Here is a 13,373-nt window from a genome sequence, read left to right on the forward strand (position 1 = left end):
TGTATATTTTTTACTCTGGATATAGGTCATAATGGAAACATTTTTCCTAGAGAAGATATAACATTTATACAAGGTTTCCGTTCTCGTCTCAGGGTTTTCTCTGCGCTAAGTCTGAGTGCGTTAAAAACTGACGTTCAGAGAGAGTCGAAGAAAATACTCGTAAAATTTTTTTTTTTGCATGAGACACATGTATCTTTCAATGATGCTGTTTCAAGTGTGTGGACTGACAAAATACCGCTTTGTGCGCGATAGCTGACACTGAGACTTTCACAGCAAGGATACCCTGGAAATAATGGTCTCTTTACGAATGAATGTACGGCTTAAAAAATAAATAAACTGCTTTAGATTTCTCAGTAATCTATTGGGAATTTTACACAGGGATTTTTTTAAAAATCATGTTCTTGATAGGGGCAGCCAGCAAAAGAAGATTAGTCCAATTTTGTTTTTACAACAACTGAGTGATTTCTCGTGCGCTAATTGGTCGAGAGCTATGTTCGAAAAGAGTACAGCTAGACTAGGCCTAGATCCAAAAATCCAGATTTTGGTGGGATTTAGAGTCAAATGGGATTTTTTGAAAATCTAAGAAAATCTTAGGATTTTTTAGACGATAATGTTTAGAAAACATACAGCCGATAGCAAAAAAAAGACAAAAACAAATTTGGGTGGTTGGTTCTAACTAACAAGTTCGGTTATAGACCACATGAAATGTCAAACTCTACTAAGTGCTTACTGTCGTTATCGTGTGTTTGAAACAAAAATATGTAAACTAGACGAACCACATACTTGTCTAGTAAATATATTACCATTTACCGCACCTTTTGCAAATTATGTCATTATTTCAGAAAAAAATTGGGGTAAATCGGGATTTTTAGAATAAATTTCGAGATTTTTAGAGGTAACTTGGGATTTATAGACATTTTTCGAGAATTTCCAGGTAGATTTTTAGGCCATTTTTCGAGATTTTTGTGTCCAGGCCTAGCACTGACAAATCGACAACAATTTTTTTAACATCATTTTTATGGTCGATTAGAGTACAGACCATGGAAAATTGTTTTCGATTTGTTAATTAATCTACAAATACTGACTGATGAGTAGGTACAAAATCGTTATCATTACAAATCCACCTTTAATCTTTTGGACACCATTGTTTTTTGCGGGAATCTGCTGCTTCTTCTTTCTTACCGAGCCATGCGGTAAAATTCTTCCCGACGCTAATCCCTCTGGTGAACAACCCATCCAGTAGGTTGAGATCGATTTTGGAAAACCTTGCCGAATACGCCAGGACGAGTCATCTAGTACGTAATATCGTTCCCCCTTGAAAAAGAACGTCTTGCCATTTTTCCACTGAAGAGCAGCGTGTATGTTTCTCTGTAAACCCGGAAGCACAGATCGAATAAGCTTGGGGTAACCAGGATCAACGCTTTTCTTATAACCATCGTAACGCCAAAACTTGTCGCCCTTGAAGATATATAAGTGTCCTTCAGCTCCCCGCTCAACTGCCGCATCCATGTTGTGGACTGCGTTGGGTAGGTTTAGATCTGAAACGTTTGATGCCCCTTTCACTAGATTCATGTTTTTGTACGTCCAGTACCTACAAAGAGAAAGAATTTTCGCGATTAAGGAACCCCATTCTAAAGCAACCATAGCATACGCGAGCTATCCAATGAACAAATCTGAATGCAAGACTGGCCATAACGCAAAAGGTTGATTTATTTGTGGAATTCGTGGGCTCCTGTTTTCAGCTAACAAAATTAGCCTTCCTCAGGGCCAGAGCCTTTCAGTGCAGCTCTGGCCCTGAGGAAGACTGATTTTGTTAGCCGAAATTTTGGCGTCAATTAAATCAGCCCTTTGCTGTATTTTGCCAGCCTTGCATTCAGTTTCGTTTTAATTGCCACTTCAAGTGAGTTCTGGCTCTGGCATCTCTACATTAGAGATCTTGCATGAAGGAGCCAATCGGTTTTATTGAGCGTTGAGTGGGCCTGTATATTCAAGGGTTTTTACTATCCAATGAAACAATCAGCTAACTGGGCTAAAACGCGGGAAAACGCAAGCTGGCATATGGCAATTACATTGAGTTGGATAACGGCGCGAAATCTGTCAACCAATCACAGTGTAAAAAGAAAGCAATGCAAATTAATTAGGGTGGTAACCAAAGTGAGTGTCTAGTTTAAAACCGTCAGTAAACGCAAGGAAATTCACCCCGTCCATTATTTCAACTGAGTGGTCAAAGTCGAAGAGAAATGGAAACTTTTCTAATCTTATGCATGAGCCGAACCAGCACGCGAAAACGAAAACCAGAAAAGGCCTGTTTCGAAATTGGAAAAGGTTGTTTTTCTGCACTGGCCATGGATCTTTAAAAATAAGATTACGTAAGATTTGAGCCATATTATAACTGGTGATCCGAGCAGCTCCGACGTTTTATCGGTTCTCATGAGGGGCCCGTTTTTTGAAAGTCTCGGTAACTTTTCGGGACTGGAAAGCTTATGTTAAACGTGTTTGCATTCATCATCAAAGTTCCTATAATTTTGAAAATGATACAATGAAACCATCAGTTAACGAAGCAAAATTGACAGGTTTGTGAACTTGGACCTGTGCTACTATTTAACAGGTTTTAATTTTAAAATTTGCCTTCTGGTCCGAAAAGTTACAGAGCCTTTCGAGAAACAGGCCCCCTGACCTCGCACCTACCAACCACACAATTATTAATGGCCGCCAAACACAATCCACGCATCGACAAAGTATGAATCGTTATTCCTTTGTCATAATCTAATCGGGTTTGAGAGAGCCCCGAGGAAAGAGTCAGATAAAAAAGAAAAACAGTTACTCACTTTGATCCTTTAAATATGAAGGTAAGCCCGTCATACTGTCTCGTGTAAGCAGCATCAATATCACTCTCTAGACCTTCCCAGAACTCGGATATCTTCAGCGCTTCCGTAAAAACACCATAGTCGCCAACTGGCCAAAAATATGCGCCCTTAAACGCGTAGGTAGTCTCATCAGCGGTCATTACCATTGCATCAAGAGTGCTGTCACATGGGTCTGGTTTTCCTGGGATAGACTGCTGCGTCGTGTGCACTTGAGGTGTTGTTGTAACTTTAGTAATTGTTGACTCTCCTGATGGCGGATTAGAAGAAAAAAGAAACGTGTCAAAAGTGGAAAAATAAATGAAGAAAAAAAAATAGACCACTCAACGTCAGGTTTATCAACAGGTTAGATGAGCTAATAGTCCGGGGGGTGTACTCCCTATAATGGCCTAAAAGGGGGGAACTCCGCCCGTAAGGGGGTCGGGTACCTTTCACAGGCTTCAGGTATATGAAAGGTAAGGGGTTCTTAAAAATAAATGATACAGATTACTGTTAATTGTCTTTGGCTAAGACAGTTAGGAAAGAAGTAAAAAACCTAAAAAAAAATCTAGAAAGACTAATATGATTTCGCTAGAAACTTGGAGAACGTGAAAGTGATCTCTTTCTCTCTCTCTCTCTCTCTCTCTCTCTCTCTCTCTCTTGTTATTCAAAGATCATTTTGTGGATCAGTCATTATAATCACAATCATTTTTTGTGCACCTGCATAATCTTTTTTAGTTCAAACAGGAGCTCATAAGTCATGGGCTCCTGGCGTCATTAACGAAATATCTAGGGAGAATTCCGATCCCTGGTATGAAATGACAGTGGCGTAGCCAATACGGAGCTAATACGCCGTCTATGTAAACAAAAAAGGCCTATACAAGAAATTCTGACAAAAATGTCTTGACGCAAAGACACTGAAACAAAAGTCAGCTTTCAAATGATGGATGTTTTGGGTGAAATGTGAACTCTGAGATATCGTCATTCAAAGACAGTGGATTTTAAGATTTTGGAGTAGATTTTATTCAGTCATGTCTCAGTTTTTTTGTGGAAAAAATAGAAAAGGATGTCTCTCACAAAGTGGGGTGGGTGAAGGGTAGTAGTAGGTGGTGTGGCACAACCTTTCATGGGCTGGGTGGGTAAAGAAGAGGTTGATATCAAATGGGACGTGTGTCCTGTTTCATCCACAGTCACCGTGATGAGTCACCGTGTCGAATTTCAATAAAGTAAAGTAAAGACTATTTTCTTTAACTCACTATAGAGCTGCTGAATTCCCATAATGTCATCGCGATGAAGTTGAAGTCCCGGACGACTGCCACGGTAAATCGGATACATGATGGCGTCCTTATTTGAAGAATGATCAAGACCCAGACTGTGCCCCAGTTCATGAAGCGCCAGCCAAAAAAGATCCACTCCTCCTCCTTTATTGTTGGTGGTAAATTGTTCTTCATCGTCAAAATGAACATCCCCAAAAAGTCCTGTTGTAGGCCAGAAAAACAGAAACAACGACAGAAAAAATATTGAAGGTGAAACATGATCGACCGGGTGATCGTAGTCCTGAATAGGACTGTTGTTGTTGACAGTGACTGACGTTTCGACAACCTGTGTGGTAGTCATCTTCAGAGTCAAAGTGAGTTGTCTCACGTCAGTTGTTGGTATTAAACTCTGGTTATTGACATGATTGGCCAGTTAAGTCGTGATGTTATTGGTCGTCTGTAAGGTAAGCCCTGGTGACGTTATTGGCTATGAAGACTCTTAAATGTCACTATTTCAAGCAGCTAGTTTCTTCGTAATTTTGTATTGAATACCCACAAATGCAGTACATCGATTTAAGTGAGATAGTTCATGTTGTGAACGTTGGTGTCATTGTGACTATCCTGGCACACTTAAACCTATGAACGATTTTTGCGTTTGCTAGGGCTTTTTGGAAGTGCTTTCGTGAGTGCGTGTTTTGGAGTGCTAAGGTGTCCACTGAGCGGAGGTTAAACCAAGGTTTCAGGACCCAGACAGTGTCCCTTTCCCCTGACTAGATGTGTCCCTTCGATACAGGAAACAAATACAAAGATTATATGAACATTTTCCAGGACCAACTTGTGTGTATTCTGAATGGATCCAGGCGTCCCATGAATAGAGGTTCCCGAGTTCTCACTCTACATCGTACATGGAGACGGAATATATTTTCAAGAAACGTACCTGCATTATTTCCAGGGAAGTACGCGAACGCAAGCTCCCCTCCTCTTCCATCAAAGGAGTATCCTTTATCTCCTTCTTTATCGAAGAAAATATCTATATCGGCTGGTCCACTCGTCACTTTGGTGAAGGTTAGCGGAGTTACCTTTGCCCATAAGTCCATGGCAGCCTTAATTGTTTTGTCTACCTCCTTTACTGACAGGTCTGCTGTATACTTCACCATCTTGTATTTCAAATCCTGGCGAAGTTTCAGAATAAAAACAGATGCACTTTATTTGAGTGTCAATGTATTTAGCACAAAAGTTCTAATTAAGGCACTAATTTTACGTCTCCTGCTGGAGATGGGACCGCTATTTTAACTGGTCATCTGAGCCACGCAAAGGTCTAGCCTCTTGCTGGGCAAAGGTACTATACTTCGTTTCTCAGTTTTTTTAACCCACCCTAAGTATTGGTTCGAACTTACCGACCTCCCGCCCGCTCTTCGGACAAGCGCGCTTCCGACTGAGCTACTGCTGCCGTGAAGCACAAGTTAGCGAGTACGTTGACGAATTTTTCACACAATAAATATAGGAAGATAAACCACTAATTGCACTATTGGTGACCGTGAAGATTTATCGATTTTGCCCTTGTTTGCGTTTCCGGCGTTTCCCGGTGTAATCCTTAGATAGGGTAACGTTATTATATCAGCTAAAATTCAAGTAAATAAATGCCCAGTTACAGGAGAAACAAATCATCTAGTCATCATCATCTAGTACCAGAAAAGCGATGTTAGGAAATTTGTGTATTTCCATTAAATTTTAGTTTTTTTGAAATGAGACCTTTAAAAGATTCGAAGACGAGAACGAGATTTGACTTCAAGGAATTCAAGGGCCTCCAAGTTTTTTGCCTATTCTAAAAAAATAAACATCCCGAAAAGCTTTATTGCACTTTTTTTTTACCAGAAACGTTTGCACTGTTACCTTTAATGAAAGAGGTTTAAAAGCTCTCTCTCGATCGCAAAATGATAAAACTTTTGACATTTGATAACCTGTTTCCGCCACTACGACTACGTAGTAGAATGATAACGGCTATCGCGTTTTCCCGCCAAAATAATACTGGTTCACGTGCGAGAACTACTTTTGGTACTCGTAGTCGTCCCCGTCTTAGAATCTACATTGTAAAGGTCTGTATTTTGGCTCGTCATGGAATCTTCTTAAAAGCATTGCGTAATAAACCAAAACTGAAAAAAAAGCGCAATTCCGTTCTCTTTTTCGTACGTGATGGTGACTTACATGTTTACGCCACCAGGTGCCATGTAGAGCATATCTCCTTCTCCTCTTAAACTGCGCCGTATTACCAAGATCGCGAAAACCGCACCGTTGCTTGGTAACCAATTCTACGGTACTTGGGTCCAGCGGATTCCCTGTTTCATTGAGCCCCGCGAAATGCTGAAGTTTTCGCACGGCGTCAGAAACTTCTCCAGAATTTAGCTTTGTTTTCCCTATTTCCACATCAGCAGGCGATAAGTAACCATACCTTTCCAAGTAATTCTGTTGTAAAATATATGCATTCATCAGGATTAGTGGAAATTCTGCTCTCATATTAAATTCTATTCTTTATTGACTTTATTGTACCAAGAGCCACCCTGCTAAACAACGCCAATCTCACAAACTCCGCGCGAAATATCTTATTGATAGAACGATTTTCCATTGACTTTGAAAAAATGGTTTCTGAGCCGTGTTCGTTTCTTATATTTTTTTATTAGCCAACAGTAACAATTATCAGAGAATGTCTTAGATTCATCTGTTTGCCACCAAAGAATAATACCTTAGATGGAAAAAAGCATAATTCGATTGTCTGAACGGTAGCGTAGTTTCGGTTGCCCTAAGTTACAGAAAATTTCATTTCAGTAGTGTTCTGCAGACGCAAATGCTGGTCCTAAAAATAGCAAAAATTAATTCAAAATCCCGCAAAATACAAAAATAACTATAAAACGCCCATCCGCAAAATAGAACTCCCGTAAATATATAGTGCCGCACAATGTCAGTGATAGGGGGTGGGGGGGGGGGGGGGACTCCTGGCAATTCTTGGTGGGGGTGTGCCGCCCGGTTCTCCAAACCCTGGGCCTATATCAGACCAAAAAATGCCATTTTTCACACCCGCTTTCAGCCCCAACCTCTAAGGAATTATGACATCATTCCTTAAATCGACTTTTAAAATAAGAACGCGAGTTCTCATATTTCTTCCTCTCTGATTTATTTGGAATTGAAACGACAAAAACGTTCATACACCACCGTCTCGAAAACTATACCTGTTTCCTAGACCCAGACATGGCGCAAAATCCATACCCTTTTGGGACGGCACATACTTATATAGCTCACATAAGGGAGAACCCCCCGGGGTCAGTTAACTGACCCATTCAGTTGGTTTTTCCCAGTTTTTTTAGGGACATTTTAACCAATCATAATACGCGTAGCATCTCGACCTCAGTTATTGGTAAATATAGATCCTGCGGTTTAGGGGAGGGGACGCCAACAATTCAGAACAATTTCATTATCAAGGTTTTTTTAGAAACTCCAGATTATAGGATTAGCGGGGTTGTTGTGCATTAATTTTCAGCCCGGGATTTTCAGCCCAGTGAGTCTTTGGTTACCTTTAATCGCTCTGCTTTATCACCCTTTGATCGCTCTACTTTATACTGTCAATATCTTTAAAAAATATACCGGCCTGGATAATGTATCTCCAAAATGTCATCATTGTGCTGTCATCGTTGGCAACGATTTGCTATTGTGCTTAAAATTTTAAAAACCGCAAGAGGATTCTTGATGTGTTCTTTGTTTTCAACATTTATAGTCTTATTGTCAAGTCATCGAAACGCCCAACTATTTAAACGCCTCGACTCTTAAGAAAACAAAGAAATCAATATTGACAGTCTGCAATACTTTGGTGTTGTAAGTCAATTTTAGTCTTCATCATCGCATTAGACAATTTCACAGGACAGGTTTTACCTACAAACATTTTATTTAGACAGTCGGAAAAATTACTAAAACCAATATTAGAGTGTTGAGATGGGATTTCAACCGCCCCCAACCCACGAACTAGCCGGATGGGGCAAGTTGTACTTATCTATCACAGGAGCTGGTATTATCAGAGTTTATGGAGTTCGATAAGGGTAAAAGCCCATTTGTGAAGTTTTATTCTAATCCATGAGAAAATAAAACAAATCATTGTTCGGGTAACGACTTTAGTTGACGTCAATGTAAAAACACAGCAAGGAAGGCCAGTCAACGTACAAGAAGTTTGTTCTTACGTACACATTTCCCATATTTGCATAAAGTGGTTGTAACTTATGACTAAAAGTTCTGATCTTGGTTGCTTAAAGTGATCTAAGCCTGTTCTCCCACAAATCTAAACCAGCCGCAAAGAAAAATTTGAAAAATGCGTTGTTCGGTTAAATCTGTATGTCTTTTTATCCACCTGTTCCGGTTTTGTGTTGGTTTGCTCCGTAGGTTCTGCGTTTGTTCCTGTGGCTCCCGCCCTAAGGGCAATTTGAAGATGTTACGTAGACATGATGTCAGATTAATAAAATCTATCCTTTTGTCATCGAAACTATAAGCACAGGAAGAGAAGGCTTCCTTTCTTGTTTGAATGAAATTCTTCTGTGTAAAATTCATTAGTAAATTCCAAACAAACCTACTGCATATTTTTGCTGCCATTACGATGAGGGTATTATGAATATTTTCATACAGCACTCAGAGATTCTACGGCTTATGAAAACACTTAAAAAACAAAGGCTTGTAATTTCAAGAAATGACCGTGATTCCCTTTAAGAGTTTAAGGTCAGAAAACTTGACTTTGTATCAGCGTGAAATTTATGTACATTATGGAATCTACAACAAGAATTAACTAGGTCACGCTATCTGGAGCAATCGATCTGTAAACTGTTCTCTAAGTTACCAAGCAGTGCTTTCTCTCGTCCTATACCAAGATGTTAATTCTTTGACCGATCTTTGTTTCAGTTTTTACTATATGGAATTTTTGTTTAATTTTCTGTCTGAGTAAAACTTGTCGTATCTCAGTTTAACGGCTTTTTCAAAACTTTTGACCAAAAAACCCCGATTTAACTTAGAAGGGCCGCGGGACACTGCATCAGGAAAATGAGCTATTTTAATAACAGATTAAACTCATAATTAACGGGGTAAATTTACAGAAAGCGAAAGAATTTCATCATTGACAACTCACTACTTTTGCTTTTTATGAATTAATACATTCTGGCAGTAGAAGCCTACAGTAATATATTACGTGTACTGATTCTAGACTGACAATTGTCGATTACTCTTTATTTCGTTGAGATTTAGAAGCTAACCGCGATTTTAACTCAGAATAGAAATTAAGGAAGATATCGATTGCAGTTTACTAACGCTTTATTCTAAGACATTCAAGTTTGTTGAACATAAAAACACAGAAAAAGACCTTCAACCGTTCAAATAGTTTGGATAACGCTATGGCCACTGCACTAAATACTTAAGGCGTCAATTATATCCGCCAAATTTTTTCTCTGTATATTAGACAATGGCTTGACAACTCTACAATCGGCAGACAGATTAATCCACTTGTCGGCCTTAATGTCGCTGCGAAATATCAGCATTTGCAAGTTAAGTAAAGACAACTTACCAAAACCTTCGACGATATCGGTAGGGTAGGTTTTCCACAAGATAGTACAGTGATTGTACATAAAACAACCAGTAACAGCGAAAATCTTGTCATTGTTTCAATCAGGACGTCAAAATTAGGTGGCAAATATCAAGATATACTGAACGTTTTGATCAAGAAACGAAGTTTCACAAGAAGGTAATTATAAGTGATCTCGTTGAGAGTTGCGAGCTACTGATGCTCTGTCAATTCAGGTCAGAGGCTTAAGTTAATGGCGTAGAGTAATTTGCTCCTTTTATAGCGAACAATGTTGGCTTTCCGCCTTTAAAGACAAAAACAGATCCTGCTGTTTTGGAAGGCAGTAGGTGGAGGTAATGTGATGACAAACCCAAGGAAATCCGGACTTATTTTGTCAAGCTTCGACAATTAAAAACCACCTATGTTTTGTTAGAAAATTTATATAAAGGTATTCCACACCTTTGGTGTGTATTTTTAGCTCTTTGGGACTTAAACCCTTGACTGAAACAGAAACATAATTAATGTTTCAGTAGGGGAAATTTTTGTGCAGTTTTCGTGAGTTTTTAGAAACTTAGTAAGAAGTTTATCCGACGACCGTCCAATATCCAAGTGTTTTCAGTTTCGATGCTACAAAGTAATCTTCCAAGGAAAAACACTCTTTTGCGGTTTTGTGCTAATGATGATTTACGTAATTTTTGGCGCCATCATGGCTTAGATTAGCTATGCACCTGTAAGCATTGTTGTTTATGACGTGATCTGAAACCGGTTTCGGGAATATCTTCAAACCAGTTCCCCAAAATTCAAAACCGCGGCATTTCAAAATATGAAATTCACATAAAAAAACAGCAACAACAACACTAAAACAAAAATATATGCCTCATATGCTTTCAGTTCTCACCCGGAATGTAAGTTACATATTTTCTGCTAGCATGCAAACAGCTAAAAAACAAAAAACTAAGGCACTTTTTCTTGATAAAATTTTTGGCCAAAACACTTAGAGAAAGACACTACATGTGCGAAAAGAAAAACATTATTTAATGCCGGAAACTATTTCGGTTCAATGCAAATTCACACAACTTTTATTTTTTTCTTAATTTCCTGTTCATCGTGCGTTTTGTCCCGTATCACTCGCCACCCACGCATGTCAGACTTGAGACTCTAGCCTTTAGTGTTTACATGTTTTCATCACTTGTTCATGTAAACCGGCACACTTGTAAAACCTCATATTTACTTCCTTAACCCATTGAGACGTTAGTGATGTGCCAAGTTTCAAGATTCAGGAATTTGGTTGTGACAATTAAACGCCGGTTGTATCGTAGCTAAAAGAACCACTTATTGCGTTATGCTGAATTAGGAACAACTAAAGCCGAAAAAATAAAATACAAACTAGTATCCTCTATGGCACCGCAAAAGATGGATAGCTGAATTTAATTATTAGACAATGACCTCCTCCGCAGATTTGATCTTTTTAATTTCTCTGATTGGTGGCAGGGAGAATACAATATTATATTAAAAGAGCCGGCTGAGTGAGAAGAAAGAAAACAAGAAGAAAAACATGCATGACTGGGAAGGCTTGGAGTACTAAACGAACGTATTAGTTCCTGGGGTTTTAGTCGCTTAATTTTGCCCTTACATCCCCGGCTTATGGTTGTTAGGCCAATCTGTGTTAAGTATACTTTCCAGAACAGACAGACGGGTTAAACGGAAAGTCAAATCTCTGCTGTATTAAAACTGGGAAATTCCCGGCCGAGAACCCGGACAGTAGGTACCCTGGAACTAATCAGTACGCACCCGAGTGATCTACCCACACTCTGTTAGAATTAAGCACAACTTTTTAATCTTAATTTGACAAGCGAACTAGCTGAAAGATTCCAGAGAAAGCTCGAAGATATTTCCTAGAGGAATTTGTACGTGAGAAAGCCGGAGCTGAAAGAGATAACCTGCACCGAGGAACGCAAGCACAACTTTCTCTCTCGAACCGTTCTAGCCTTTCGTCGTCAGTCAAAACTTGTCTTTTTGCCAAACGCAGTCGACAGTTAAAAGCGTTCTTATCAATAAATGCAGTATTCAATTAAAAGAAGTATAGGCTATTAGCGTTTCCTTACAGATATCGTTAAGTTGGGAATCATATGATGAATGACGTTCAGGAAGTCTCGACCAGTCTTCAGTGTTGATTCTCACTGATATACTGTGCACGATTCACACTAAGTGAAATCAGAAGATATGCCGTGATAGTGGTCTTGGATCACAACACTACTAATGATATATTTGCCTGTGTAGTGAACAAAATTATCTCATTAAAAGAACGTTTAAAGCCACTACTTTATATATTATAAAGACCGAAGAACATGTGAGAAGGCGATATTAGCCAATAAAGTGCAGGCTGTAAATTATGAAGACGGTAATGTAACTTGCTTATTTACTCACTATAACACAAACTGCGTCCTTACTTACATTCTCTTAGCCACTCTCTCGGAGCCTCGCGAGGCTCTGCGACAACTGACTTATTTCTAGTTTATCGGGTCATTGAATCCGTGTCAGTTTATGAGAATTGACGTGATGTCTCCCCTAAACAATCCGTTTGAAACCATCTCAGCAAAACGGCTGCGGATGTCACGTAGAAAAAAGTTATGCTAGTTCCAAAGATTTCTTTCCTTCCGGTCTCTTACTGAGTTCAAGGTTGGCTGAAGTTAACACAGAGTTGAATTTCAGAGAACATCTTTTTAAGGTCACGTGCAGGAGCCCTGATGGGCTTCTGTTACGTGCTATACCGGCTTGGTGGAGTGGATCCTCATTTCATTAGGGATACCCCTTGTTTAAGACATAAAGTTATTCGCGGTGTGTACCTCTTAGTCATACACTGGAGACATCAAAGTTGTGCTCTAAAATATTGCCTGGTCTGGACTTGTGTATAGATTTTACAAGATACTACATTTTACTTATGCTTATCTCTTTGATAAATTTGAAGCCTTCTCAAGACACAACCATTAACCTCGCACGTGCTGGGCTTCTGAGAACATGAGCTAGAGTGCGCGTGCTGCACAATCTCGAACCCGGATCTCTCCTGTTTCAGAAGCGTACGCACTGGGGTCGAGTATGGCATGCTTTAGAAGTCTGGTCCATCATACTGTAAAAAATTAAATAGTCAAATGGCACAGTAATTTGGTCTGAAACGAGCAAGGGTTGCAAAAACATACGCACACTTCCACATAAATATCTCCGGCCGGGAGTAACCCTCCTCCCCCAGGAATAAATGATGGTCAATCTATTATAAACATTTATCTCCCATCCAGTTTAAAAATAATTTCTTCCTCAGTTTGAAAATAAACTGTTGTCAAGGCCCACTAAACAACTTAACTGAAAAATATAAAAAAAACCTCAGCTAATTTTAATAATTCTAGTTGAAAACATGCAGAAGAAACGCAAACTATTTTCGCCACATTTTTTTAGCCTATATAATGACTATAATGGTTGGGATCTCGGGGCGTGCGGAGCCATAATCCACGTCCAAAAGACACAGAGAGATACAAATGAGTACGTGCCGTGTTGATCTAGACTAGCTGATGGAAAAAAAAACAAACTTTTGCACCATATTCAGCGAGTAAACCACCACCTCTCTCACAATCAAGACCTGTTTTTCACTCGCAAAATTCACTAACATACATACATACATACATTTTTTAATTGTAT

General features: G+C 39.3%; 1 protein-coding gene across 2 annotated transcripts; it reads right to left on the bottom strand.

Moving 5' to 3' along the window:
• Nucleotides 1-966: 966 nt before the first annotated feature.
• LOC140943076 (stromelysin-2-like) lies at nucleotides 967-11,933 on the bottom strand. Of its 2 annotated transcripts, none has more exons than XM_073392131.1 (6): nucleotides 11,789-11,933; nucleotides 6,305-6,562; nucleotides 5,037-5,271; nucleotides 4,100-4,321; nucleotides 2,829-3,114; nucleotides 967-1,591 (listed from the first exon to the last, which is right to left on the bottom strand). In XM_073392131.1, exons 1-6 carry the CDS (start codon nucleotides 11,810-11,812, stop codon nucleotides 1,072-1,074), a joined length of 1,545 nt encoding a protein of 514 aa, XP_073248232.1. In that variant the 5' UTR covers nucleotides 11,813-11,933; the 3' UTR covers nucleotides 967-1,071. The 2 variants fall into 2 exon arrangements, with proteins under 2 accessions (XP_073248232.1, XP_073248231.1); XM_073392130.1 differs by lacking the exon at nucleotides 11,789-11,933 and adding an exon at nucleotides 9,687-10,062.
• Between the last annotated feature and the right edge of the window lie 1,440 nt (nucleotides 11,934-13,373).

The sequence above is a fragment of the Porites lutea genome, chromosome 7, assembly GCF_958299795.1.
Source record: "Porites lutea chromosome 7, jaPorLute2.1, whole genome shotgun sequence".
NCBI classification, from domain to species: domain Eukaryota; kingdom Metazoa; phylum Cnidaria; class Anthozoa; order Scleractinia; family Poritidae; genus Porites; species Porites lutea.

What these genes read in the sequence shown, in the direction of transcription:
- LOC140943076 (XM_073392130.1), bottom strand. Translation starts at nt 9,779, where the DNA reads ATGACAAGATTTTCGCTGTTACTGGTTGTTTTATGTACAATCACTGTA. An exon ending in CGATATCGTCGAAGGTTTTG is followed by an intron (nt 6,563 to 9,686) that starts GTAAGTTGTCTT and finishes ATTTTACAACAG; the next exon opens with AATTACTTGGAAAGGTATGG. An exon ending in CTTCCCTGGAAATAATGCAG is followed by an intron (nt 4,322 to 5,036) that starts GTACGTTTCTTG and finishes GGCCTACAACAG; the next exon opens with GACTTTTTGGGGATGTTCAT.